The sequence below is a fragment of the Hippocampus comes genome, unplaced genomic scaffold (genome assembly GCF_001891065.2).
Source record: "Hippocampus comes isolate QL1 unplaced genomic scaffold, H_comes_QL1_v1.1 scaffold437, whole genome shotgun sequence".
Classification (NCBI taxonomy): Eukaryota; Metazoa; Chordata; class Actinopteri; order Syngnathiformes; family Syngnathidae; genus Hippocampus; species Hippocampus comes.
The window spans coordinates 44,795-69,269 of NW_017805699.1; the positions used below are offsets into that span (position 1 = coordinate 44,795).

The following is a 24,475-nucleotide window of genomic DNA, read 5'->3' on the forward strand; positions in this document are numbered from 1 at the left end:
AGAGAATGAGTTTGAGCAAATGCAAAAAAACAAAAACAGAGTGGCCTTTAATATCTTTCTCTCATCTTCTCACCATGTCGCCTTGTGGCCCCTTTGGCCCTCGTATGCCCTTTGGCCCAAAGTCTCCTGGAGGCCCCTGAAATTAGTAACGATAGGCTAATCAGATTTCTGAATGTCTCTAATGTACAACATGTACCATAAAAGTATTTTCTTTTTACATACCTTTGGACCTAAAACTCCAAGAATTCCAGGAAAGCCGGATTCACCGACATCACCCTGAATGACAAGTCAGCATTGTTATTATTATTATTATATGTTCTGGGTAGCAGCTAGTGAGTTGTCTGCTTGTCTGCTTTGTCTGTGAGGCTTTGAATGACACCTACAGGTTGTCCTTTCGGTCCGCGATCTCCCCGTGTCCCTGGAAGTCCCATTCCACCCCAAAAGCCTCTTTTCCCAGGGGGACCGCTCTGTCCGCGAAGACCTCGCTCTCCCTGCACAGACAAACCACCAGTAGCTATGAGAATATGCAGAAGGTGAACACCTATTTGTTTGCTCAATGCCATGAAGAAAAAAATAAAATTGACCAAGTAATGCTTCGTAAATGGGGAAAAAAAAATCGCAAGTTGATTAACTGATAAGTCAAGATACAATTGTATGTCTATTTTGAGGGCAAAACAGTGAGCAGAATCCCAAGGTCTTACCTTTGGTCCAAAGGCCCCCTGATCTCCTGGTAGTCCTGTAACACCGGTTTTGCCACGAGAGCCAGCTTTGCCTGGGAGGCCAGTCTCTCCATCATTTCCATGCTCTCCCTGGACACAATTGCAGTTATTGAACTTAAACTCAAGTCACAAAATCGTATTAGATGTTTACAAAAGCATCTACATTTTGTGCATTGAAGGCGTTTTTGCATCCAATATTACCGGCATGCCTTTAGTTCCATCAATTCCGGGCTTTCCGTCCATCCCGGGTACTCCCTCATGTCCCTCTCTGCCCACCACACCTCTGGGCCCGATAGGACCGCCTGTCCCCTGCAGATGTGAACAGATGAGATGACACGTTCAAAGTTGACCAATTCTTTGGAAAATTCCATGTGAATCTGACCTACCTCTGTTCCTCTGGTTCCTTTTGCACCCGTTTGACCCCTTTTGCCTTTTTGACCCTTTAAAAGAAGAAACATTGCTTAAATCAATGTGATTAAAAAAAAAAAAAAAAAAAGAATACAACGGTACCTTGAATTATTAATAGATACGACATGGCGCTTGGTTGAGTCATAAAATTCTGTTAAAAGTCAGGCCTTCGAAAATAAAAGCACCTCTGTACTGCTTTCTTATACTGCATGCTTTTATTTTGAAGGTCTTAATTTTGACAGGATGTGTTACACAGAGAATTAAACCCTTTATATGCAACTAAAGAAACACATGAACACGCATTCCGAATGGCCAAGTCTAGTGTATTTTTGTTGGCTACCCATGACAAAATTTAGATGGGGGCGGGAGGGGGAGAAACAAACTGGATTGCATGAAAACTAGGACATACAAAATCAGAGGTGAGGGGAGAGCCTCTATTAGACATGTTAAACTCCCCGCCCCCCACAAAAACAAAAACACTTTCTAATAAAATAAATAAATGCTTTTGCCGCCATCCTGTGGCATCTATAGGCAATTATATTGCTTTTTTTTTGGGGGGGGGGCCTTATTAAATTGAGTTACAAGCTTGTTCACGTAACAAGTAAAACTCTTAAGTCAATGCTAACGACAAGATGAATCTCGACTTACTTGATCTCCTTTGGCCCCTTTAGGTCCTTGAATGCCTCGCGGGCCAGGATGTCCCTGCATGTAATGGTAGACTTGCTATGATTGGGCGTCATAATAAGTCAAACATGTGGTGACGTACTCACAGGAAGTCCGGGAGCACCAGCTCGGCCTCGTTCTCCATCCACACCAACTTGACCCTGTCAAAACAATGCCCACCTGATGACCTCTCGTGATTGGAAATCATTGTTATTGCATAGGCCCACTTTTGATTTGAATATTGGTTGAATGGGTGGATAATTGCCCTCTGGAGGGGGATTTCTTACTTTGTAGCCCGGGTCGCCCGGTTCCCCCCTCTCTCCCCTGTCGCCCGGAGGACCCTGCGAGAACGATGTGGGATAGTGAGTCAAAAACGCATCCAATTTGCTGCCAGCTTCACCGTCAAACGTGGTACGTAAGTCAGGGTGTGACTTACTATGTCACCTGGAGGACCAAGAGGACCCTCGGTTTTGCCGTCATCCCCCTGCTCGCCCTGGGTTGTGCACAAAACGGGCAAAATGCTGAGCGACACGACGCCGCCGCATACAGAAGTCGAACAACAAGTGGCACATAGAGAGAGTTGAGGTGTACCTTTTCACCTTTTGGTCCTGGACGCCCCATTGGGCCAGAAGAGCCCTGATGGCCCTACAATGGCGGGCAGAAAAAACAGCTAGCTATTAGAATGGATAGTGTTTAACAAAGGTAGGCTAGATTTACACTGCAGGCCCAAGGGCCTAAATCCAATTAAATGTCTATTCATTTTACAACATGTCGCCAAAGAATGGACTGTTTTCCAGGAAATGTCAGGGCACATGTAGACAACCAGTCCAGAATGTACTCTTACAGGGACTTTAAACCGGATATCAAGGATATAGAATAAATGCTCAAACAGCTTTCCCGAATGGAGCAATTTACTATATATATTGATGGAGACTATTATTCCAGGGCAAGCGTACCTCATAACCCGAAAGACCTGTTTCCCCCTGTTGACCCATTCGGCCTGGAGCTCCCTAAAAGAGACACAACAATCCATACACGCGTTCAAACAAGATATTGTATTGTCGAGATGTAGTCATGAAGGAATGGGAGAAGAGATGTATTTTACCACGTGTCCGATGGTCCCTCTGGAGCCTTTGGGCCCGACGCTGCCCTGCGGTCCCATCTTGCCCACTGTCCCAGTCTCCCCAAGGTGGCCTTGGTGACCTTTGGCGCCCTAAAATACATGCCAACAACAACGGTCATCTTTTTAGTGTGTTTTCGAATGTTGAGTGTTTTTGAATAACTTTAGGCGTGTTAGGTATGAAATGTGTTTAAAGCACATGGAAGGTCAAATTTGCAGATTTTTATTGATTGTGCGTTGGGGTTTGGAATACAAAAAAAAAAACCCAAAAAAACTATTTAGCCATTAAATTGTAATTGGGCAGTTGGACCTGCAGTAGAATTCCAGCCTGAGTTGAGTTAGTTGTGATTAACAAGGTATCCTGACCTTAGAAATCTACATGACACAATTGTTCTCAACATGGAACAAGATGTTGACTAACCTTTGGACCAAGTTTGCCTTTTTCTCCAATTTTACCACATTTGCCCTCTTGGCCCTGAAAAATAAAAATCAAACCATGAGATGGATTTATTTTCAAGGATGTTAAGCAGATTCAGACAACCAGAAATTCTCTTACTCTGACACCAGGGATTCCAGGACTACCGGGGAGGCCTTCTTTTCCCTTTAAACCAGTTTCGCCTTTTTCACCGTTGTCGCCCTCCTGACCCATGTCGCCTTTTTCACCCTGGCATGAACACAGGGCACTATTTAGGAGTTGGCATCAATAGATAGACATGTCAATGGTCAGGTGTTGTGTTTTCCATTCCAGTTACCTTAGTTCCATCAGGACCAGCAGGACCAGCCTCCCCCTCCAAACCTGGCTCACCCTGTTCAGCCACAACATATAAGTACATTTTCAGGCAGAGCTGCTTAAACTGTGGGTCCGCAAAATAATTTGCAACAAATTATGTTGCACCATTCTTTAAATAGGGCGTAATAAAATAAGGAAAGCAGCAAGCCAATAAAACATACTGTACTAAAACCACAAGAGGTGGAAGGAACAGCTAACCATTGGAACAGTTCAAATCGGTCAAGAATTGCGGAAGGGTGAGCAAAATGTGTAAAATATCTCAGTTTAGTTAAAATTTTGTCATGGAACATGTAAACTACTGCCACCTACTGCCGACCGAAATTGACATCAAAATTCCTTGTGAACATCACATGATCAAACGCAGAAAACAGGTGAGCTATGATGTTCTCAAGTTTCGCCCGCGGGCTTTGTGATGTCAATTTCAGTCGGCAGCAGGTGGCAGTACAGGACAAAATGTCAACATCCTGAGATAGCTAAAAACGCGGTGGATTTTTCTGCTTTTTTTTTAATTCCACAAATGCAATATTAATCAGCATACCGTGTTTCGACGAGTGGGGAACACAAAACATAATATTGCAAAGAGAATTTAGACTTCACTTCGGCTTTCAAGTTTGTCGTGGTAAAGTATGTAGTATTGGTGACATTCCTTGCTGCTGACAAACATACCCGAGGGCCAATGAGTCCCTGCTCTCCGATGTTCCCGTCTGCACCGATGGCTCCCTGTCTCACACACACCCACATACACTCAATATTTATCTCTTCGAAAATTCAAAATACCATTAAAAAAGTTTCAAACAACAAAAGTAACACAAGGTTACCTTGTCTCCTGGCTCGCCTGGCAGTCCTGGTTCTCCCACGCTACCAGGAGGTCCCTGATGGGCAGAAACACACACACAGTGGTGAGAACTAATTCAGTACAAATACTATATTTTCAGTACTGCACTTTAGATGAGTACTTATTTTTCTGACAATTTTTGACTTTTACCCCCTACTGTGCGTCTTATGAACCTTGAGTGTGAAATAAACCATTGAACTGAATTATGTGAAGTGTGATTGCGCTCACCTTTTGGCCAATTTCTCCCAACAGTCCCAGAGTGCCCGGCGGCCCGGGTGGCCCCTGGGGAACGACAAGGACAGTCATTTACTAACCAACCTAGTAACGGCAAAATGTACCATTTTCATGTCTAATGTCCATTGCTCATCTTCAAAATGGACAATTTACTGATTAATTTCACTTTTTAAACACATTTAATTGGCTTTATTCGTTTAATTTTGGCACAAAATTACCTTCCATATTTTTTTTAGCAAGCATGTTGTATAATTTCAGTTTTTTTCTTTGGATAGTCTACAAGAAGCCTTGAATGTAGCAGACAATTTGTGAGTGTTTTTTCTTTTTTTTTTGAAAGTACTATAATCTAACCCAGTTGTAAAGTAAGTTTTGGAGCGAAAGTGTACAGTGAAAGGGGAAGGAGGTAGTTTACTGCCAAGGAAAAGCCAATAAAGTGACTAAATATGGTCCTAAAAAGGAGAGGAAACGTACAATGATTTAAGAGCGGCTTTAATATGACATTTTAGAGCCTGAAAAAAAAAGAAAAAGTGCAACAATAAGAGCTCAAAGCTTGAAGAAGATAGCAAAGCTTGTACCTGCTCGCCTGCAATTCCCTTGTCACCCGGTGACCCTGATGGCCCTTGGATACCCTTGTGATGGAAAAGTAAAAAAAAAAAAATAATAATAATCATGAATGTTTTCAATCCATAAAAAGGCCCACAAGATGTTGCTCTGTAGTGTTGTGGAAGCTCACAGGAAATCCTTTCAGCCCGGTTTCCCCCGACTCCCCGATTTTACCCTGTGGAGAATCACAAAAAAAAAATTTTAAATTAAAAAAAGAAACCCACACATATACACACAAAAAAAAAACCAACATAAAATTTGAAAAATCACAAGGAACAAACTTTCTTTTTTCCATTAAGCTGAATTTTTTGATTAAGTTTGATTTTTTTTTTTTTCCTCGAATAGGCAGAAATTGACCTGCACACGATCTTACCTTTATGGCTGACCAGTTTCTTCTGCACTGAAGCATCGTAGCTACCCATAGTTAGCAAAAAACGTAAACTCAAATGTATCTAACATGAGTATTTTCATTTGTGTTGAAGTGTAATATTTATGTGTGAAATTGTTCATGTTACAAACATGTTGTATTGCATTGTTTCGAATAAATCAATTCCCCAATTATTTAACAAGATGCGTGACTGTATGAATACATTCTTATTGACCCATTTTAGGAAAAAATGGCTACATTAATGCTATCAATATGACAGGACAGGCTGTATGACTACAGGTTTCCTGCCCCAAAGTGCACTCTGTACTCATGCCTGTAAATCTATACGACCCCTCCTGAACGGAACACTCGTCAGTTGGCTTGTGCGCACATTCCAAATCATTTAACCCTCTTCACTCCCCTGAGGAATATCATTCAGACAGCAAATGAAAGGAAATGTGGACACGCCCTGGGGATCCTTCTCACCTGGGGTCCGGGGAAGCCAATTTTTCCTGGAGGACCGTCTGGACCCTGCAGCGAGGAGAAGGAACATGATTTACGACCCCCACCCACCATCTTTAACAGCGCATTTCCACAATGGAGGACGGCGTGAAGACTCTCCAACTAATAACTCGACCGTTTTTACCTTCTTGCCCTCTGACCCCGTCTCTCCAATTGGACCGTCAGGCCCCGCTGCTCCCTGAAAGCACAGAAAGCATGTGTCACTTCACCAATAGATGTCACTGTAATGCAGCCAGAGGTGCATTTGGTACCTGGGACCTCAGAGGGGACTTCATTCACCGCATCATGTAGCAATTATAGAAACCATCAACACACACAAACACACTAACGGTGCCAAATAGATCATACTTGAAACGAAATGTATCACACTTAGTCCAGAGATGCAGATTATGAAATGCATCAATATGTGTCAGAGTGATCCAAACTTGTTTTTCTTGTCAACGTTTTGCACTAACCAACCAGTTAGAGGATGGAAAAATGCTGAGGATGAATTGGAAATCTGATTGTTTTCAAGAAACCGTCCCACCGGCGGGGAAGATTGGATAACGACCAGGCGCAGTTAGTTGGGTGATCGCCCCCGCAAGGTTCCGCAAGGCTCCGAGTACCGTAAGCCTATTACTGTATTCTAGGTAGAAAGCTGGTTAACATTCCTGTCTGGGGTACCTGCTGCATGGTGCTAGTGTTTACATAGCCTGATTAGCCTGTGTCACAGGGGAAAATATCGAAATCCGCTCACGAAATAGTTTGGGGATATTGGGCTTTGGGGTGAAATTTCAGGATGAACCTAAAATGCTAAACTGTATGACCTTAATAGGTGAACTTAATTTCACCTTTAAACTTCGGCCTTGCACTGTTGCTTAGTTGTTAGGTGTCGTCATAGTCTCACGATGTCAAAATGTGAACGGTACGATGAAGAAGACGAGTTAAATGCCAATTCGAATTGAAGCAGGAAATGCGTCGGGCCATTCATGGATAAAACACCGGTTGTGAATGTTGCCATTTAGCTCTTTGTTATGATTTGGATCTGAATCAGATCAGCGCATTTGGCAACAAATGAAACATTAAACACGTCGTCATGCCTTTTGTTAAATCAAATCCAGTTTGGATGAGGTTTGTTGTGTGAATGCAACGCTAGAGACTGTAAATGCCAAATCGCATCGAATCTAGATCCGATTCATCTTTAGAAATTGTGCAATAGAGATTTAAGATGGGAAATCCAGACAAACGTGGGGATGAATTGATCCCTTGTCGTGTCTAATCAAGTCAGAATGAGATTTTGAATCCATTTCAGATTACCTTATTTCACATCAATGCATGATTAGCATGCAAAATCCAATCGTGCATATAGGGACAAATATGTTTCCTGTAAAAATCTGGACTGATATATTTGAAACAATTTTGTCGATGACAAATGTTGAGGGCTTGTCTTGGGTCTCATTTTACATGCTCTGTGGTTCAAATTGTCACATGACTGCAAAGTTTGGGTTCGCCCCCCCACTTCCAAGTTCAGTACAGTAGCACGCATGTGTGCGCTGTTGGGCGCGTGCCGAGCGGCGTATGTGGGAATCCATCATTCGTCGCCGATTTACACCCTGCACCGTGTAGTAGTAGTTTTTGGCATGTGACGCGCTTGTGAGAAGTGCGAGCCTGTCTGGGGCTCTCCCGAGCAGTCATAACGAGTAATGACTGTAGAAAAAAAAATGTCTCTTTTTTTTTTTTTTTAACCCACGGGTCATAAAACATGACATTAGGTGTCATATAACGTCAACATGTGCATCCACTACAGTACAAGCAAGTCTGAATTTCGAGTTTTACATGTTGTGCCGCAACATGAGGGACAGCAATGAGGTCTACTGGAAGAGATGCAGAATAATTAGAAGCAAGAAGATGTAAAGATGGTCCTCATTTAAGCGATGGTCACTGTTCCCACAGAGCAGAGAGAATAATCGAGTGTTGCTGTGGGCGCTGTTTGTATGTGTTGCCGCTTCACGTGTATTAAAGTAAAGTTTTTTACAGGTTTATGAATACAGTGTTGTCTATGCTAATTTTCGTTGAGCTACCAAAGGCAATTTGCATTTAATGCTAGCATTAGGATAGCGGACTTTGGTTTGATGAAATTATTGACTGAAATCATGATAAGGAATACTTGAAAAAGTGTGTTTCAAAAAATTTAAATCTGTTTAAAATGTCTGTAAGGATGTAAAGAAACATTTTACCATTTTGAAGGGGAATGAGGAATTTCGAACTCGCTTCACCCTTTTTATACACAAATTTTGAGGTGGGACAATCCAAGCATAGCAAGGAAAAAAAAAAACATGAATGGAACGAACCCGCAAGCCTTTGGTTCCTCTGCTACCTGCGGGCCCTGCCGCCCCAGGGGCTCCCTGAAAAGCAAAACAAAATAAAAAAAGAGAGTAAGCGGAAGAAAGACAAAACAAAGGTTCACATTGACAAGGCACAGAGACCGCCCTGCATGCTGACCTTGAAGCACAAAGCGAAGCAGGGGGGAAGCAGCGTGACCTCGGGGTTTGTTGTTAGATGTGTCACTCACACCAATTAAACGGCCATGTGATGGAATCGCACCCCGCTGCGTGCCCCCTGCTCTGTGTTTATATTTGCTTTGGTGGCTCGATGACCTCCCGCCGCAACCGACGCACGAGTGCTCCAAGTGGGCCCAAGCAAAGGCCACGGTGATGAGGGCTTTGGGGGCTTCTAATTAGTCGTTGGTGTTTTGATTTGGAGTGACAGCAGGGTAAAGCGGGTTCAGCGCGGGAGGCTGCCTGATCAAGTTTGGCCGCAGAGCATCACGAAAGACGTTTTGGGGAGCAAATAGACCAATGGCAACCGTAATTTTCTGCGTAACTCGACAGCTATTAGCAAGTCTATGGTTCTGATCCAGTTGTGACTAGAGATCAAACTGAAATGGACTAACAAGATGGAAAGCCGTTTATGGATTTGCTATAACCAGCTTTAGGTCTATGGACTAGTTCTAGTACTAGTTTGTCCTTAGTGATACAATTCAGCCCACTAGTAGAATGACGATGGTGCTAATAGAATGGCTAATTGCAGTAAGATAGTCGTTCTATTTGTTTTTTTCTATGCAGTTCAGCTGCATTTAACTTTAAAGTACAATGCATTTACATGTAATCTTTAAGAGCGGTTTATTCTTTGACATTTATTTAAGGTAATGTTTTTATTCAACTCACTAAACAAGTAAGTACAAAGAGCATACTAGTACATGAAGCTAAGGAAACATAAAATGGATGTCAAGGATATGCAATCAATGCTCCAATGGCTTTCCATAGCAACACAATTAGCAAACAGGTGACAACTTACTGGTCTTCCGAGTGGTCCTGAAGGCCCAACCTCCCCTGGTGTCCCGGGGTGACCCTGCGCAAAACAAATTGATGCATCAGCGATTATCCGGCACAATTGTAAGCTACGGTACTCCGTTATTATTACAAGACCCAAGCCTGTTAGCTTGCGAGCTAGCTGGTGGCTAGCACCTCTCGTCGCATCCTGGAAAGGCCCACAATGACCTAAGCTTCTCGCCATTGCATGGAGGCTTAAAGCAGATATATTTTGGTGGCTCAAACATGGTGGGATGTGTCGGTAGAAGAAAGATGTTAGACGAAAAGTGGGATGTGGTTTTGCTCATTCAGCTACTGCGTTTGAAAGCGAGCACAGAGGCTTGAAGTTTCATGATCAAAGCTTCAATTTTTATACTTGCCGATTTTTTTCAATCATTCAAACTGGTAGTGTCCTCTGTGGTGTGGCAAATTCACAAGGCATTCATTTCCAATTTACCAGAGTAAAAATTGTAGATGACGACAATGTAATGTCATGGATTTCGTCATTGCACCCAACATCAGGGGATTGTGCCACAGTACCTGGTGTGACGGCGTCACAGACACAATTGGGACGGGAAAGGTTCAGAATTGAACCTCACATCAATGTCCTGGAATTGCAGGATTCCCTTCTACATGGCCGCCATCCGGCTTTTGTTATGGCTCTCCTCAGCCAAAATATCGGCGCAAAAACTCCCCCACTCTGCCTTTCCGTGTCACTGGTGTTCAATACAGAACAGCGACCCAGAAAAATGGGGTGAAAAAAAAATGAAACTCTTTTAGCAGTGAGTGAAGGGGCTAAGTGGTTTTTAAAGTGGCCTTTTTAAAGTCCGCAAAGAGGTATTGTGAAATCTTAATGACTGACTCTTTCATATCTTGTCTTTAACAGAAGTGAAACAGGTTTGTGAGACAAATAACATACATTTTGGATCAGACATTTATCGTTTTACTTTATGTTAACTGTTTTGTTAAGCGCTTTGTTACAGCTGCCGCTGTTGTGAAAGCGCTATATAAATCAGCATGTATTGTATTGTATTGTATTGTATTTCTTTTCCCAAGTCACGCAGAGCTGTAGCATCAGGATAGAAGAGCCGCAGGTTGCCGACCCCTGGTTTAGTGAAACAGTTTGGTGTTTAAATTCTCTTTCAATTTATGTGTAAGTTTTATCATAAACTTTACTGGCAGTGACAGATAAACATCTTGTAGCAATCACACTCAGCTCTCTTTTTGGACGAGCCGTGTCAGCAAAAGGAGGCACCAAGGTACACTGTAAAAAGTGCGTTTTAATAAATTTGTTAAATGTGTTTAAAGCATGTGGGAGGTGTAAAACTATCACGGGCAGATTTGGAACTGACTGTATTACGGGTCAAAGTGTCCACTTGTAGGACGAGGGCACAGGTGACACGTGAGATTTTTCATGGGTAAATCCCCGTTGGACTTTTTTAATGAGTACTTCCTGCTTGCATGAATAGAATGCATGAGGGAAAGTCATTGGAAGTGATCAGTCACGGTTGTTGGAGAGTTTTCCAACAACCGGATGAGAGAGCTTTTAAGAGGAGATGGTCCAATGTCTTCTTACTTCCTTCATCCAAAACATCCAGGTCTAGTATTCCCATGGGAATAGCCCACATATTTTAATTGGGGATGCCCTTCGAGCACTACACCTCCCCGCCCCTCCCAAAAAAAACAAAACAGCTCTGTGACTTACATCTGAGCCTTTCTCCCCAGGTGGTCCGGGAAGACCCATCGTGCCTCGGTCCCCCTAAGAACACAAAAGTACAGCGTTGAGGTCTCGAGGCAATAAAGCCGCCTTTGTTAAGAGCGGTGTTGCTTTTCTCGGTATCCACACGGAAAGTTACCTTCTCTCCTGCCATTCCCACCTCACCCACAGGTCCGATGAAACCCACCAAGCCCTGAAACAAATGCATATGAAAACAGTTGCTTAGGTCAAAATATTGCTTCTTTAAATCAGGATGTACTGTATTGCATTGTATTTAATGAACATTATGCTGCTCCCTACGGTCTGTCATGGCCACCTGGGGGCAGTCTAACACAGATGTGACTCTACAGCACATGGAGATAGTCTCAGCTCCTCCATCAAGGTGATTAGTCTGTCTTCACAGAGGCTAAAGAATATATGCCTGTGAGTATTGTTCGTGTCTGTCTACAGTAGGTGTTTGAATATCCCTTGCTTAAAAAGTCAAGCATCGGTGCTTGTTTTGTTAGCCAGTGGATGGCATTTTGCACTGTCTGCTAGCATTAAGCTAAACGGACTTGTGGTTGTTTTAAATATACAACATCTTTGTTTTTTGCTTAGTTTTCAGGTCACAAATGGCCAATGGGTGAAAAGTGTGCAGTCGGTCAGTTTCCTACTCTTTCTCCCATGGCGCCAACTTTTCCTGTGATGCCAGTCTCTCCCTGCACAAAGCAAGCACACTCTCCATTAAACATATGCAAAGACCTGTTGAAAACTTTTGGTCTGGAAATGACAACGAAAAAGTTCACACCTTCACTCCTTCAGGCCCGACTTTCCCGAGGAATCCTTTTCCGCCCAGTCGACCCTAAACGGGACACAACATTAAGCGTCTCGGCACATTCCGGGTAGAAATAAACACACAAAGGCGCTGAATCACTGGCGCTGACAGTTTGCGGTAAGTCGGCAGATGTTGCCGTCTGCGCAGGTAACACGGCCCCGTCTCGCTTTTGGCACCATGTGAAGGTGTTTTTTGCCGACTGTTATGTTCTTGACAATCATTCCTGAGGTTAAGAGGGGAACTAAGTGCTTTTTTACCAGCCGTAACTCCTCTGAATGAAATGACTCAGGGATTCCAGGATTTGACTCCAGACCGATGAGCTGCTCTCATGTCATGACACATTTAATTTAACCCGCCTGGAGCACACAGTCAATTAAAAAAAAAAAAAAGATTTGGCGTCATAACTTACTCGACTGTAGTGAACCGAGAAAAGAAATAAACAAAAATAAAATCAGCTGTTCGATGAGGAGGTGTGTGGCATGTGGAGGTGTGAGGAAGTCGTCAGGCATTTATTTGCTATCCTTGATGTCCAGTTTGAGGTACTTGTAGTCTCTTTATCCTCAAGACAATTCAGTGCACTAGCAGATACTATCTTACAAGAAAGTGTTCCCACTATGAGTGCCACTTTTGGCCTACTAGTAGAAACTTAAGCCATCCATCCATCCATTTTCTCAATCCACTTATCACAAGGGTCAAGGGGCGCGCTGGAGCCTATCCCAGCTGTCTTCGGGCAGTAGGCGGGGCCAATCGCAGGGCACACACAGACGAACAACGATACATGCTCACACTCAGACCCAGGGACAATTTAGAGTGTTCCATCAACCCGCCGCCACGCATGTTTTTGGAATGTGGGAGGAAACCGGAATACCCGGAGAAAACAAGCTGGATATCCGAGATCTAAATTAATTCAGCACACTAGTAGAACAACTAAGACAGTGTCTTCTTGCACACAGGAAAACTGGTCCTAATGAGGCTAATGTTCAATACAGCTTAAGTGAAGCACTGTTGAAGAACCCGACATCAAGGATTTAGGATGAGGAGCATTTATTGGATATTCAGTATAAATACACGGATCTCGCGCTGGATATCAAGGATATCAAATAAATGATCAAAACGGCCTCCCATTGAGTTGGAGAAGTGGGGCTTGTGCCACCTGGACCGAGATCACTCGAGTCATCTTATGCTTCCCCCATCACAAAGAAGACCGAGGGGGGTGGTGGTGGTGGGGGGCGGGAGTTGGTAGCTTGAGTGGAAATGGCAGGATGTAAAAAGGACAAAAAAATAAATAAAATAAGGCAAGCCCATGTGGGATCATCAAAGCAACTGACTGAGAGAAAGTCCAAGAGAAGGAAGGCAGTTTTCCAACGTCCAACTCCACTTTGGCACTTCTCTCTCTCGTCCATGAACATCCTTTTTACGCTTGCTATAAATCTCCACAGTCAACAAGGTAGTGAAAGTTATCACCCCCTTGTGTCCAAAACAGAAGATCGTAAGTTATTGAAATTGACTGGTTCTACTGTCTAAAATGATGTGATGTAATAAAAACATTTTTTTTTTTTTTTTTGTGACAGATAGTCCAAAACAATTATTGGGCCAGAAAAAAAAACAAAAAAACACCAACAAAGGCTGACTCACACCAGACTGTCAGGGCCCATTCCAAAAGAAAAGCAAGGTTTCCAATGCTAACTAGACTGTGGAAATACATTTTAGAGTGATGTTACTACGGTACTATTGGAGGGCTTAAGGGTCTTGTACAGGGCTCATTATCGGCCATATTTAAAACTGTTGTCCAAAGTACAGATTCGAAGAGTGATATGATGAGATCACAACTCACCTCAAATCCTGTCGGTCCCGGAGGCCCGATCGGGCCCTCGTCTCCCTGGAAAAAGATCATTTTCATTTTTCGCTAGGGAATCAAATTTGAAAAGCTGCTGTTGCTGACACGGATTACCTCAAAGCCAGGTAACCCCCGTGGCCCTGGTAAACCTCTTGTGCCGAGCTTTCCCTTAAAAGTGTGAAAAAAATGAGCATGTTTACATAAAAACACTCTGCTCGTTGGGCTTTTGTGTGAAATTTCAGGGTGAGCCTGAAACTCATGATGACCTTTACAGGCGCATTTCTCACATCGCAATCGACACATGATGGTCTTTCTCACCTTTGGTCCTTCAAGGCCATTCTCTCCCGGGGGTCCCATGTCGCCAGGGAAACCCTGTCACGGTCAATTAAGATGGGTTAGAATTCCGGTTAGGTAGCGGTCAGAAATCAGCAATGCAGTGTGGGTAAAACACGCACCTCGGGGCCTATTGGTCCTGGTGTGCCATCAGGACCTTTGTCGCCCACACTACCCTGGAAAAGGAGAAAAAGCAGACGAGTGGACGACCGGGTACCACCACAACATCATCAAAGGGCTTTCATTTCATTTTCATTTCATATACCTTATTGTCCCCTAAGGGAAATGTGTCATGGACACTCAACTGGTTCTGCAGTTTACAGTCAAGCCCATGAAAAACACAATCCCGCAGAACTAATCAATTCAGTGCAGTGCACACTAACTTACATATTTGGATTCCTTATATGAATAGATGTAGGAATAAAAATATGTATGTAATCGGTCACCCTGCTCCGAGTGACTCTAAATCTCCTGACAGAAGGAAGGAGCTGATATTCTGGGTCAGTGGTTCTTGGATTAGTTCAGGATCAATGAGTACAATGGAACAGCGGAAGTCTTGAATTCATGCACTTTGAATTTGCGTTGTATCGTATTTTGAAGGCATTAAACATTACCAGAGCGATAAGAGTGTTTATTATTATATTTCGAAAACACCACAGTTTTCATGCAGCTCATACCATATTATTTTGTTGTATTAATCCGCCACACCTTAAATGCCGGTCCCTGAAAATATTGTCTGACTTAAACCGGTCCGTGGGGCAAAAAAGGTTGGGGACCCCTGCCCTAAGGGAAATGTGTCATGGACACTCAACTGGTTCTGCAGTTTACAGTCAAGCCCATGAAAAACACAATCCCGCAGAACTAATCAATTCAGTGCAGTGCACACTAACTTACATATTTGGATTCCTTATATGAATAGATGTAGGAATAAAAATATGTATGTAATCGGTCACCCTGCTCCGAGTGACTCTAAATCTCCTGACAGAAGGAAGGAGCTGATATTCTGGGTCAGTGGTTCTTGGATTAGTTCAGGATCAATGAGTACAATGGAACAGCGGAAGTCTTGAATTCAGTCTGAATTCGATTACTGCATTCACACCAGACTGAATGAATAAAACTAATGGGGAAAACAAGCTAGACTTTGTTTTAACTGGTTAGTGCATGTGCCAGCATGAAAGCACGAGTAGATGGAGCGATAATGCGACAATCAAACTGCTCCGGAGTCCGTCTGGAACACTACCAAGATGGTCTGGAACCAGCTGACTTGGCCCGAGTTTGAATACTCTCTTCACACCTGACCAAGCGAATTGTAGCAATGGGGAAAATGAGCTCGAGTTTGTTGTAACGAGGGGAAAAAAGGAATGCTAGTGGTAAAAGCAGTCAGATGGCTTGCCACATCCAAACCGTGCCAGAGTTTGTTTGGAACTCTACCATGGTGGTCTCTTAACGGGTTGATTTGGTTCCATGACAGCGTTCACACCAGACGTAATGTTTCATCATAAAAAAAACTCATATTTAATTCAAAAAGAAGAGTGCTAAATCACATTTAACTTTGATGATGATGCCCACGCTTTGCTCATGCCAAATGTATCTGAGACTTTAATAATGAATACGCAGTAGTAATAGTAATCCAAAATCCCAAACTAACCTGGGGTCCTGGTTTCCCTCGGAGGCCAGGTGGTCCTGAAGCGCCCTGGATGCCCTGTAAGATAAAAACAAAAAGTCAAGGCAAGGGGTATGTCTGTGGGCTTTTTCTTGGACACCAGGGCTTGTGACTAAATGATTTGACAGATTTGCAGTTGACAATGAAGCGCACATAAGTAACTTGAAAGGCTTGCCTTGTCTCCTTTGAAGCCTATCTCGCCTTGCTCGCCAGGAATCCCGATGTCACCCTGATGAGATCAAGAGGAACAGGATGATGGATGACCCAAACTGACATGCGGAACGTTTGGTGTACGATTGACTGGTTTTGTCGCAAAACAGTAACACACTTTCGATGTCATCGGTTTGTCTGCCATCCGAACCTCAATCTCATACGTGGTCCAATGACAATTTAAGTATACCGGTTATTTTGGTCTTGTACGAAGACATGGATTCAACGGAATTACATGCTCCTGGATGCCTCCACCGAGGACGATTTCATTGCTGTTTGTTTAGATCAGGGGTGTCAGACTCATTTTGGTCATGGGCCGCATGGTAGTTATGGTTTCCCTCAGAGGGCCGTTATGATTGAAAACCATATAATTGTACAATCACCTCATCATATTATTACAAATACATAACTGCCCCTGCATTTAATTACTGCAAACACTGTGTGTTTTTAACAACAAATTGAATATGAAAATTGAAGTCATGGAAAATAGCGGTAAGTATTGTACACTTTAGGTTAAGAGGGGATTTTGGTGAAAGATCTCTTCAAATGAAGAGGGGGCCTGATCTGGTACCTTTGAGCTACGATTTTGGCCATGGGCCATCCAATTAACCTCCTGCAAAATGGAAATGTTTTTAAGGCGTTGTTTGTTTGTTTTTTTTTTTCATGGGATTGCTGAATGGAGAGTTGAGCACCTGTCATGTAATACCACACTGTGCCACAAAAGGCAGCACTGAGCACTGCTGGAAAATGTGCAATGTTAAATTAAGCAAGAAAAAGGGCAGTGAAGGTGCTAAATTGTGATTTGGAGACGGTAGCAGTTGGATATTTTCTGCTTATTAGAGCTCAGCATATAGATGAAGGTGGGTGGAGGGTGTTGAGGGTAAGCATGCTCTCAAGGTCTATAGTTGGGGACACAAAAAAAAATACACACGCATCACATGCAATAACAGGAATATTCAGATCACCTTATCACCTTTCAGTCCTGGTTCTCCTGGATTTCCGGGTACCCCCTGGAAGAAACACAGAGCCATGAGTTGGCAATCTTTGCATGTACATATATATCAAGACTACTATCACAGGCAGTCCAACTGAGTGGATTGAACATAAAGGCTGCCTAGACTTTCTAAACAGGATGGAGTGAGGATTACCTTCAGTCCATTGGGTCCTGGAAGGCCCATCTCACCAACAGGTCCCATGTCACCCTGTCACCAATAAACGGACAAACATATTCATGGCTACATTGTTTCAAGGGAATAATACAAACACAGCATAACAGCCACTTATCGGCAGATGGCTAGCTAGGTGACTGGCTGGCTAGCTAGCTAAATTTACTTTCAGTTTGTTTGATTAAATCATTTAATGTTGTTGAAGTTTATGTTCAATTGGAATCCAACCGTTTACCGACATTTGTATTGCTTGAGATGTCACAAAAACAAGTTATTAGCGTCAAAGTCACAAATCTGGTTGACCTGTCTCACAAATGCTCCTTTCCTTTTCTCCGCTCTTTGTCCAGAAACTGGTGTTCTACTGCTGAGTAGCAAAGAAAGTAAGAAAACTAGAATTTGTTTTTCCTGGTGAAAGAAGTGAGTCTACTCTTTCTTATTGTTGGTTTGCTGCTTATTTTGTCATACAATACATTTTGTGGGTAATGAGAAATCAGTCCAAAATAGCTGCTAGTACAGTACAGTAGTTAATGCATTTGTATGGTCTGTAAAGTTAATGAAAGATTTTTTTGGGGTGCTTTATTTTTATTTTTTGTGTTTGTTTTGCATACATTTAAGTGTGCAACCCTTGTCTGGTCACACGAATGCCGCAATGGACAAAAAGTGCTGGATACAGAGCTATAATCACGCTCCTCCAATTACAGGCCTGCTGCCACCGCCGGCGGCCCAGAATAAACCGGGAGGAGCAACTGGTCATGGGTGAAGACGGGACGCGACAAGAGATGATCACACACTATTATGTGACCATTGGGGTGTGTGTGTGTGTGTGTGTGTGTGTGTATGTGTATGGGCGGGTGCCTTAAAAAATGATTTGCAACCTGCTACAATGTGTTTGATTGACTATTAAAATATTTTCACATCTAATTCGAAGTGCACCCGCTTCCAATATTTTCAGCATGTTTATCGCCCTAAACCTACCGAAGAAAACGGTCATCTCTTCACAAAGGCATTTTCTGTTTCATTTCAATCCGGCATTTTCGGGACAGACACACAAAAAGGGAATACTCACAATTAGTCCGAGAACTCCATTTGGACCGGGGGCTCCCATCTGGCCCTGGACACACAGAAGGAGCAAGTGAGGTGAAGAGTGAAGGAGCACTTTCTGGGGTTATTGCCTCATGTTTTTTTAAACAAACATGCTGAGAATAGTGGCTCAGTGTTCAGTGATGCTTATGAGAGGTGGCTGTGTGTTTGCGAGTGCAGCCAGAGAGGTGAACTCCCAAAATGGCGCTTCCTCTAAACTGCATGTATCTTTTGTCTTTTTTTTTTTCCCCCGCCGATGCTTGATATTTCGACCTGTAGTTGTCAATTTTTAATAAGTAATATCTATGATTATTGTTGTTAAAACAGAGTATGCCAACATAAAACGAGGGCGATGCTGTGTTTTGGCACTATTGTCATTTTTTGTTGTTGAAAAGTAACTCCTTACTTTATAACAGTCATAAAAATTATTTGTTTCCCCCCAATTTTTTTTTAAATTTGTTCTTTAATGTAGATTAGCATGCCTTCTTCACAGAGCAGAGGTCCAACTGTAGTTTAGCTTGTTAGCATTGTTAGCATAGATCTTAAAAAAAAAAAAAAAAAAAACAAGAAGCAGCTGATGATACAGTGATGTTTTATGACAGAAATTAACATATACAGCTCCGGGAAAAAAAAAAAAAAGAGACTTAAAGTAACCACGTTGGATGTTTGTTTTTTTTTTTTCATTTCTGTTTATTTAAATTCCAGTACTTGTGTTTTGGGATAATGTTGTCAGTAGTTACGATACTTTTTTGGAAAATTCCCCACTTACATGGATGAGGTAAAAGTGAAATAGTGGGGTTTGCATTCCGTGTGACCTACTGGTTCTCCGTCTGCTCCAGGTGGTCCTCGCTCTCCAAAGTCGCCCGGAAACCCCTAAACCACGCACAGAGATGATGGATGCACACAAACAGCGCGACCCAAACTCATTTGTCTCCATGTTCTGCTTGACCAAACAGTTTTTTTTTGTTTTTTTTAAAAGCACCAGGGGTCAACTGAAACACACACCGAACTTTAAATAACATCCTGAAACACAACGTCCAACAAAGACACCACAACAGTTGTCATTCATGGAGAGTTGGCTTTCTGGTCACATAGTCAATCACAACAATCACTCTTGTCTCCAAAGTAATCCCGATTCTCCCCATATGTTGAGCAATGAATGAATATTAAAGCAGGGTGAGAAAGAAAACAGAAAAAAGTGCTGTTGCGTGATCATGAGGGCTGCCAAGCTCACATTAGAAAAGCTGAGTCGTCTGAAATATGCAACGTAAGAGCATAACAGCCCCATTTAAGTTGATTATACTTTTTTCGACAAGCCAGGCCTTTCCATATCCATTTAGCGCTAAATGCAGGCTAATCTCAGCCACACTCGATGCAAAGAAAAACCACGCAGGGCCGGGAGCACAATGCCTCCTAAGACCAGAGCATCTTAGAAAGGCTCATTTTGGCCTAGTGAGGCTATTCTTAGCCTCACACATTGTTCGGAAAATGCTAATTACCCGTCAATAGTCGCGGAAAGTGGCGGGTCTTTGTCACAAAGGAGGACGATTTTAAACTTTTTTTTTTTAAACTTCATAAATCATCATCTATCTATCTAAACCTAGGACAAGGTCATCCAGGATGCACAAGTGCACTTCTCCCCATGAGGGTCCCGGGTGAGTTGTGGCCTATCGCCGAGCACAAAGACACATAATGCAATGCTGGATGAAAAAAATTCAGCATTCATCACGATGAGCTTTGTGACAAAAAAATTGTTAGGATGTTTTGAGCGGCAGACTGGTTATCTGGTTTTGCATCACACAACGCAGTTATACTGCGTTGGTGAGAAGAGCGGCAAGGAGGAGAGGCAGGGCGCACCCAGGACTGGTCACCAGCCAAATGCAGGGCGCATGTTGACAAACGAGTGGTCAGAGTCACATTTACTCACTTCGGTTTAATGAAACTAACATGCCTGTTTTTGGATTGCGGGAGGAAGATGGAGGAGCCGGAAAAAAACGTAAACAGAGGAGGAGAGGAACGGTACATATTTGGACTGGCTGCCAGCCAATCACAGGACACATATACTGAAGGCCAACAAGCATTTATCTTCCCATTCACATCGATGGACAATTTGGAATCTCAAATGACGCTCTCATGCATTTTTAGGTCGCTGTTTTTTTTTTTTAGTTTGCGAACCATACGCCGAGGTTTCTGGTGCTGTCATATATAAAGGCAAATTATACTCCAGTTTTGTGCAACATGTTTTTATAAGGTTTAAGATTGTGTGACAAAGATATAGACATTGGAAACAATCCCAAGTCTTATTTTGTTCAACGGAAATATTTTGCACCAAAGTTTAGGTTGATTTGTACAACTTTGATGCTTGCCGAGCCGAGCTCTTGAATCTTACGCCGTATGGCACACGCGACGGCAGGTTATATGCCAAATGTTTTGTGCGCGGCATAAGGCGTGTATATTCCCTGCAAATGTAGATCAAATTCTGAGTTTTCACATTGCATGACATTGAATGCCCAGTTGTTCCAACTGCAGAGGTTTCACAGTTTAGGGAAACCTTGCATATTTTCCTTTTGCATTCGTCAATTTACACATTGACCGATTTTTTTGGGGCGGAACCCATCCTGCGTTATCAGCTGAAAAACTCACCTATTCCCTGCAAATGTAGATCAAATTCTGAGTTTTCACATTGCATGACATTGAATGCCCTGTTGTTCCAACCGCAGAGGTTTCACAGTTTAGGGAAACCTTGGATATTTTCCGTTTGCATTCGTCAATTTACACATTGACCGATTTTTTTGGGGTGGAACCCATCCTGCGTTATTAGCTGAAAAACTCACCTATGCCAGGTTTACTCTAACAATCTTTCAGCATCATCTTGTAGCATCTAGGCGCCAAGAAACTAGGTGGAAGTAAAGGGAGGAGCTTCATTTAGTCAGGCCTTTACTTTGTGTAATAGAAAACAAAAAGTGCTTTTCTGGCATCTAAAGGCAGCTATAAGCCTCTTGATTGTGTGAGTTCACTGTACTTGAATGGAAAAAAATGTTATGCAACCATGCCTGAATGATCTCTTGTACTCTTTCTGTCTATTTGAGAGCATTCCAACAATGTATCAATGCCATGTCAGCATGAATCGCCGTTGCACAGACTAAAGCGCTTGCGCGCATTTGGACCAGAGCACAGCCCACGTGGATGACGCATGGAGCTCACCCACAAAAGGGATGACTCACGTCGATGTCAACCGTGCTGTCAAAGACAAACGTGAGGCGGAAAAAAAAAAAACCATTGCGAGTACAGCGCTTGAAACTATTAGCTGAACACGGTCCAGCGGGGATTAAGTGCATCGCTGCTTTTACATCCAGTCAGCAGACAAGCCAGTCAAAATTGGGTCAGAGAACGACTTGGATGTTGCGCAACCAAGACGACATACGCAAGAACTGCGCTGATGTTTTGGAAACATGGTTTTGGAACGCTGGGGGTAGACAGCCACAATTTATCTCACTGTACTGTAGATGTACTGGTGGTGTAACAAATATTTTGTTTGTGGAGTGAATGACAGTTTTCATGCATCTCTAGTTTACAGGTTGTTAGGAAAATAGGAGCCTTAAGGCGGGAAGAAGAAACCAGTTCATGTTTGTCTCTCTTCCTGATGTTGTCAGATCAGTCTGTCAGTGTTGGGGGGTGGGGGGGCAGTCGCGTGAGGCATGAGATAACTGCCTGGTCATGTGCGCTCCTATGATCTCGCCTCAGGCGAAAAAGGAGACACCCCCTGACAGCGGCCATCAAGTTGTATTATCAAAATGGCTATTATATGAAATCAAAAGAGGGAAAAAATAACATTTGTACTTCAGTACAACACAAGTTGTAAATTTAGGAGCCTGTACTTTTTTTTTTTTAGGGGCAGTCGCGTGAGGCATGAGATAACTGCCTGGTCATGTGCGCTCCTATGATCTCGCCTCAGGCGAAAAAGGAGACACCCCCTGACAGCGGCCATCAAGTTGTATTATCAAAATGGCTATTATATGAAATCAAAAGAGGGAAAAAATAACATTTGTACTTCAGTACAACACAAGTTGTAAATTTAGGAGCCTGTACTTTTTTTTTTTTTTACTTTTTCACAGGACCGCTACTATTAGTACGGAGTAAGGGACCGAAAACTACAACCAATTGGAAATAGTTGCGCCAAATTTCAACGAGATCCAAATAAAAATGAGACCCGTGTTCTACTTGCAAAAAACAAATCTGCACACTGGACAATTGTGAGTCAAAAAGGAAGCTCACGAGTGGATACGTTTTGCTCCATAAATGCCCCATTTAACGAAAACATCTGCTGAATGGTTTGACGGCGTGTGTTTAAGGGTTCGAAACCTTTTGTAAGCTGCTGTCAAAGTGATCTATATGACACACATACGCACACATAAAGCGAAAGCAACGGCTTCCTCCAACTGCTCTGGGGCCCGTTTATAGTTCCACAAAAGCCTTTTTCTTGTTGCAAGCCCGACCCTGACGTGCGACTGGTAAGACCCCAGTTAACCCCCCTGACAGGCCTGGAAACAATGACACAGACTTTGTACCTTTCTATGGACAACCGAAGTTCTCTATACCGCAAAAAAAAAAAAATCCCAGGAAGATTAGAACTGAATGCCGCTTGACACGTGTGACCGTCTGCCAACTCGCCCAAGCACATTTGCACATACGACACTGTAAAGTATGTTGAGACAAAACTTTACCGGCCTACCCATCTTGCCCCTCTTGCCTGGTTCGCCTGGAATGCCCTGGAAAACAGAGAGAGAAAAGACGGCGGGTGAAAGAAGAATAGACAAAAAGACAACAAAGAAAGAAAAACAATAGGCAGATACAAATTCAGTGCTCCCTTACTGCACAGGATTTATCATTCTGATGAATTGTTTTTTTTTTTTAACTTGAACTCCCTACATTTGAAAACAGATAGCGGTACTTTTTTTTTTTACTCCTTAGGCTACGTTTACACTATATTCCCGGCGGCACATGGCAGCCCCATTTCAGGCGTCTGTGAACAAAAGGGATTGGTCATGAGACAACGCGGCATGGGCAAACATAACAGGCAGTCATTGGCACGGATGCTTGGCGAGATTTGTTTTTTTTTTAACTATCACAAAAACTGCCACAGTGGTAACTCAAGTACAAGAGTTAAAATCACCACTTCTGTTTTTACGCAAGCAGTCCTATGCATACTCTCACAAATGAAATGCAAGTACGTCTGCCTCCTCTGTAAGCTAGTACACCGTGCATTTCTGGCATCAGAAGTACGAGGACGGAGTGGGTTACAGCCTTGATGCAACCCCGCTTGGAGCATGTCATAAGTAAAATAATCGTCTCGCGTTTTACTAGCCTTGACGACTTTAGCCAGCTCAAAAGAGACGGGCTCAGGCGGGGGTGTCAAAATTGTTTTCAAAGCTTGCCACATCTAGTTATGGTTATGGTAATTACTCGGGGTGTCCAACGGTAACCCTAGGTCCAAAAAAAAAAAAAAAAAATCACTATTTGGTACGTACCTTGGTTTTAAATTCACGGTTCGGTTCACATTGGCTACAGTGAGGTTTGGTAGGTTTGTTTTCACCGAGACAGATTCAATGACTTGTGACTGCGACATATTTTTAGGAATGGTCTCTGCATGCACCACTTTCGTGTTTGTTTCAATAACTTTAAATGTGTTCGTAGCACGTAGAAGGGGCAAAACTATAGAAAACATTTTTTGTCACTTTTTTCATTACGTTGCAATTCTCCAACTATCGTGAGTGAGGCAGCTTAACAACTGCTACAACCAGGGGTTCATCATATAATGGGGTTCTTTTTTGTGATTATAACTGGAGACACTTTCAAACAAAAAAAAACAATGGCAAGCACTAACTCTTTCTCCGTCAGGTCCGGGGAGGCCAAAAAGCCCGGGGATTCCAATGAAACCCTGCAGCAGAGGAGAGAAAAGGACAGAGACACACAGAGAGAGAGCGAGAGAGAGAGAGAGAGAGAGAGAGAGAGAGAGAGAGAGAGAGAGAGAGAGAAGAGGAGGG

At 42.9% G+C, this 24,475-nt stretch overlaps 1 protein-coding gene across 1 annotated transcript in view; it reads right to left on the reverse strand.

The window, feature by feature from the left end:
• Positions 1-24,475, reverse strand: part of LOC109523439 (collagen alpha-1(XXVII) chain B-like) — a 69,991-nt gene that overhangs the window by 2,869 nt on the left and 42,647 nt on the right. Inside the window, exons 13-51 of the mRNA XM_019882605.1 lie at positions 19,251-19,304; positions 18,418-18,462; positions 17,334-17,387; positions 17,151-17,195; positions 16,151-16,204; positions 15,961-16,014; positions 14,435-14,488; positions 14,298-14,351; positions 14,094-14,147; positions 13,977-14,021; positions 12,116-12,169; positions 11,982-12,026; positions 11,468-11,521; positions 11,317-11,370; positions 9,598-9,651; positions 8,592-8,645; positions 6,386-6,439; positions 6,226-6,270; positions 5,503-5,547; positions 5,345-5,398; positions 4,764-4,817; positions 4,519-4,572; positions 4,367-4,420; positions 3,663-3,716; positions 3,467-3,574; positions 3,332-3,385; positions 2,896-3,003; positions 2,747-2,800; positions 2,382-2,435; positions 2,227-2,283; positions 2,078-2,131; positions 1,898-1,951; positions 1,776-1,829; positions 1,106-1,159; positions 921-1,028; positions 702-809; positions 384-491; positions 223-276; positions 74-136 (exon numbers count right to left, since the gene is read on the reverse strand). Coding sequence (XP_019738164.1) covers positions 74-136; positions 223-276; positions 384-491; positions 702-809; positions 921-1,028; positions 1,106-1,159; positions 1,776-1,829; positions 1,898-1,951; positions 2,078-2,131; positions 2,227-2,283; positions 2,382-2,435; positions 2,747-2,800; positions 2,896-3,003; positions 3,332-3,385; positions 3,467-3,574; positions 3,663-3,716; positions 4,367-4,420; positions 4,519-4,572; positions 4,764-4,817; positions 5,345-5,398; positions 5,503-5,547; positions 6,226-6,270; positions 6,386-6,439; positions 8,592-8,645; positions 9,598-9,651; positions 11,317-11,370; positions 11,468-11,521; positions 11,982-12,026; positions 12,116-12,169; positions 13,977-14,021; positions 14,094-14,147; positions 14,298-14,351; positions 14,435-14,488; positions 15,961-16,014; positions 16,151-16,204; positions 17,151-17,195; positions 17,334-17,387; positions 18,418-18,462; positions 19,251-19,304 — 2,334 coding nt within the window. The remainder of the gene's footprint in view (positions 1-73; positions 137-222; positions 277-383; positions 492-701; positions 810-920; positions 1,029-1,105; positions 1,160-1,775; positions 1,830-1,897; positions 1,952-2,077; positions 2,132-2,226; positions 2,284-2,381; positions 2,436-2,746; positions 2,801-2,895; positions 3,004-3,331; positions 3,386-3,466; positions 3,575-3,662; positions 3,717-4,366; positions 4,421-4,518; positions 4,573-4,763; positions 4,818-5,344; positions 5,399-5,502; positions 5,548-6,225; positions 6,271-6,385; positions 6,440-8,591; positions 8,646-9,597; positions 9,652-11,316; positions 11,371-11,467; positions 11,522-11,981; positions 12,027-12,115; positions 12,170-13,976; positions 14,022-14,093; positions 14,148-14,297; positions 14,352-14,434; positions 14,489-15,960; positions 16,015-16,150; positions 16,205-17,150; positions 17,196-17,333; positions 17,388-18,417; positions 18,463-19,250; positions 19,305-24,475) is intronic.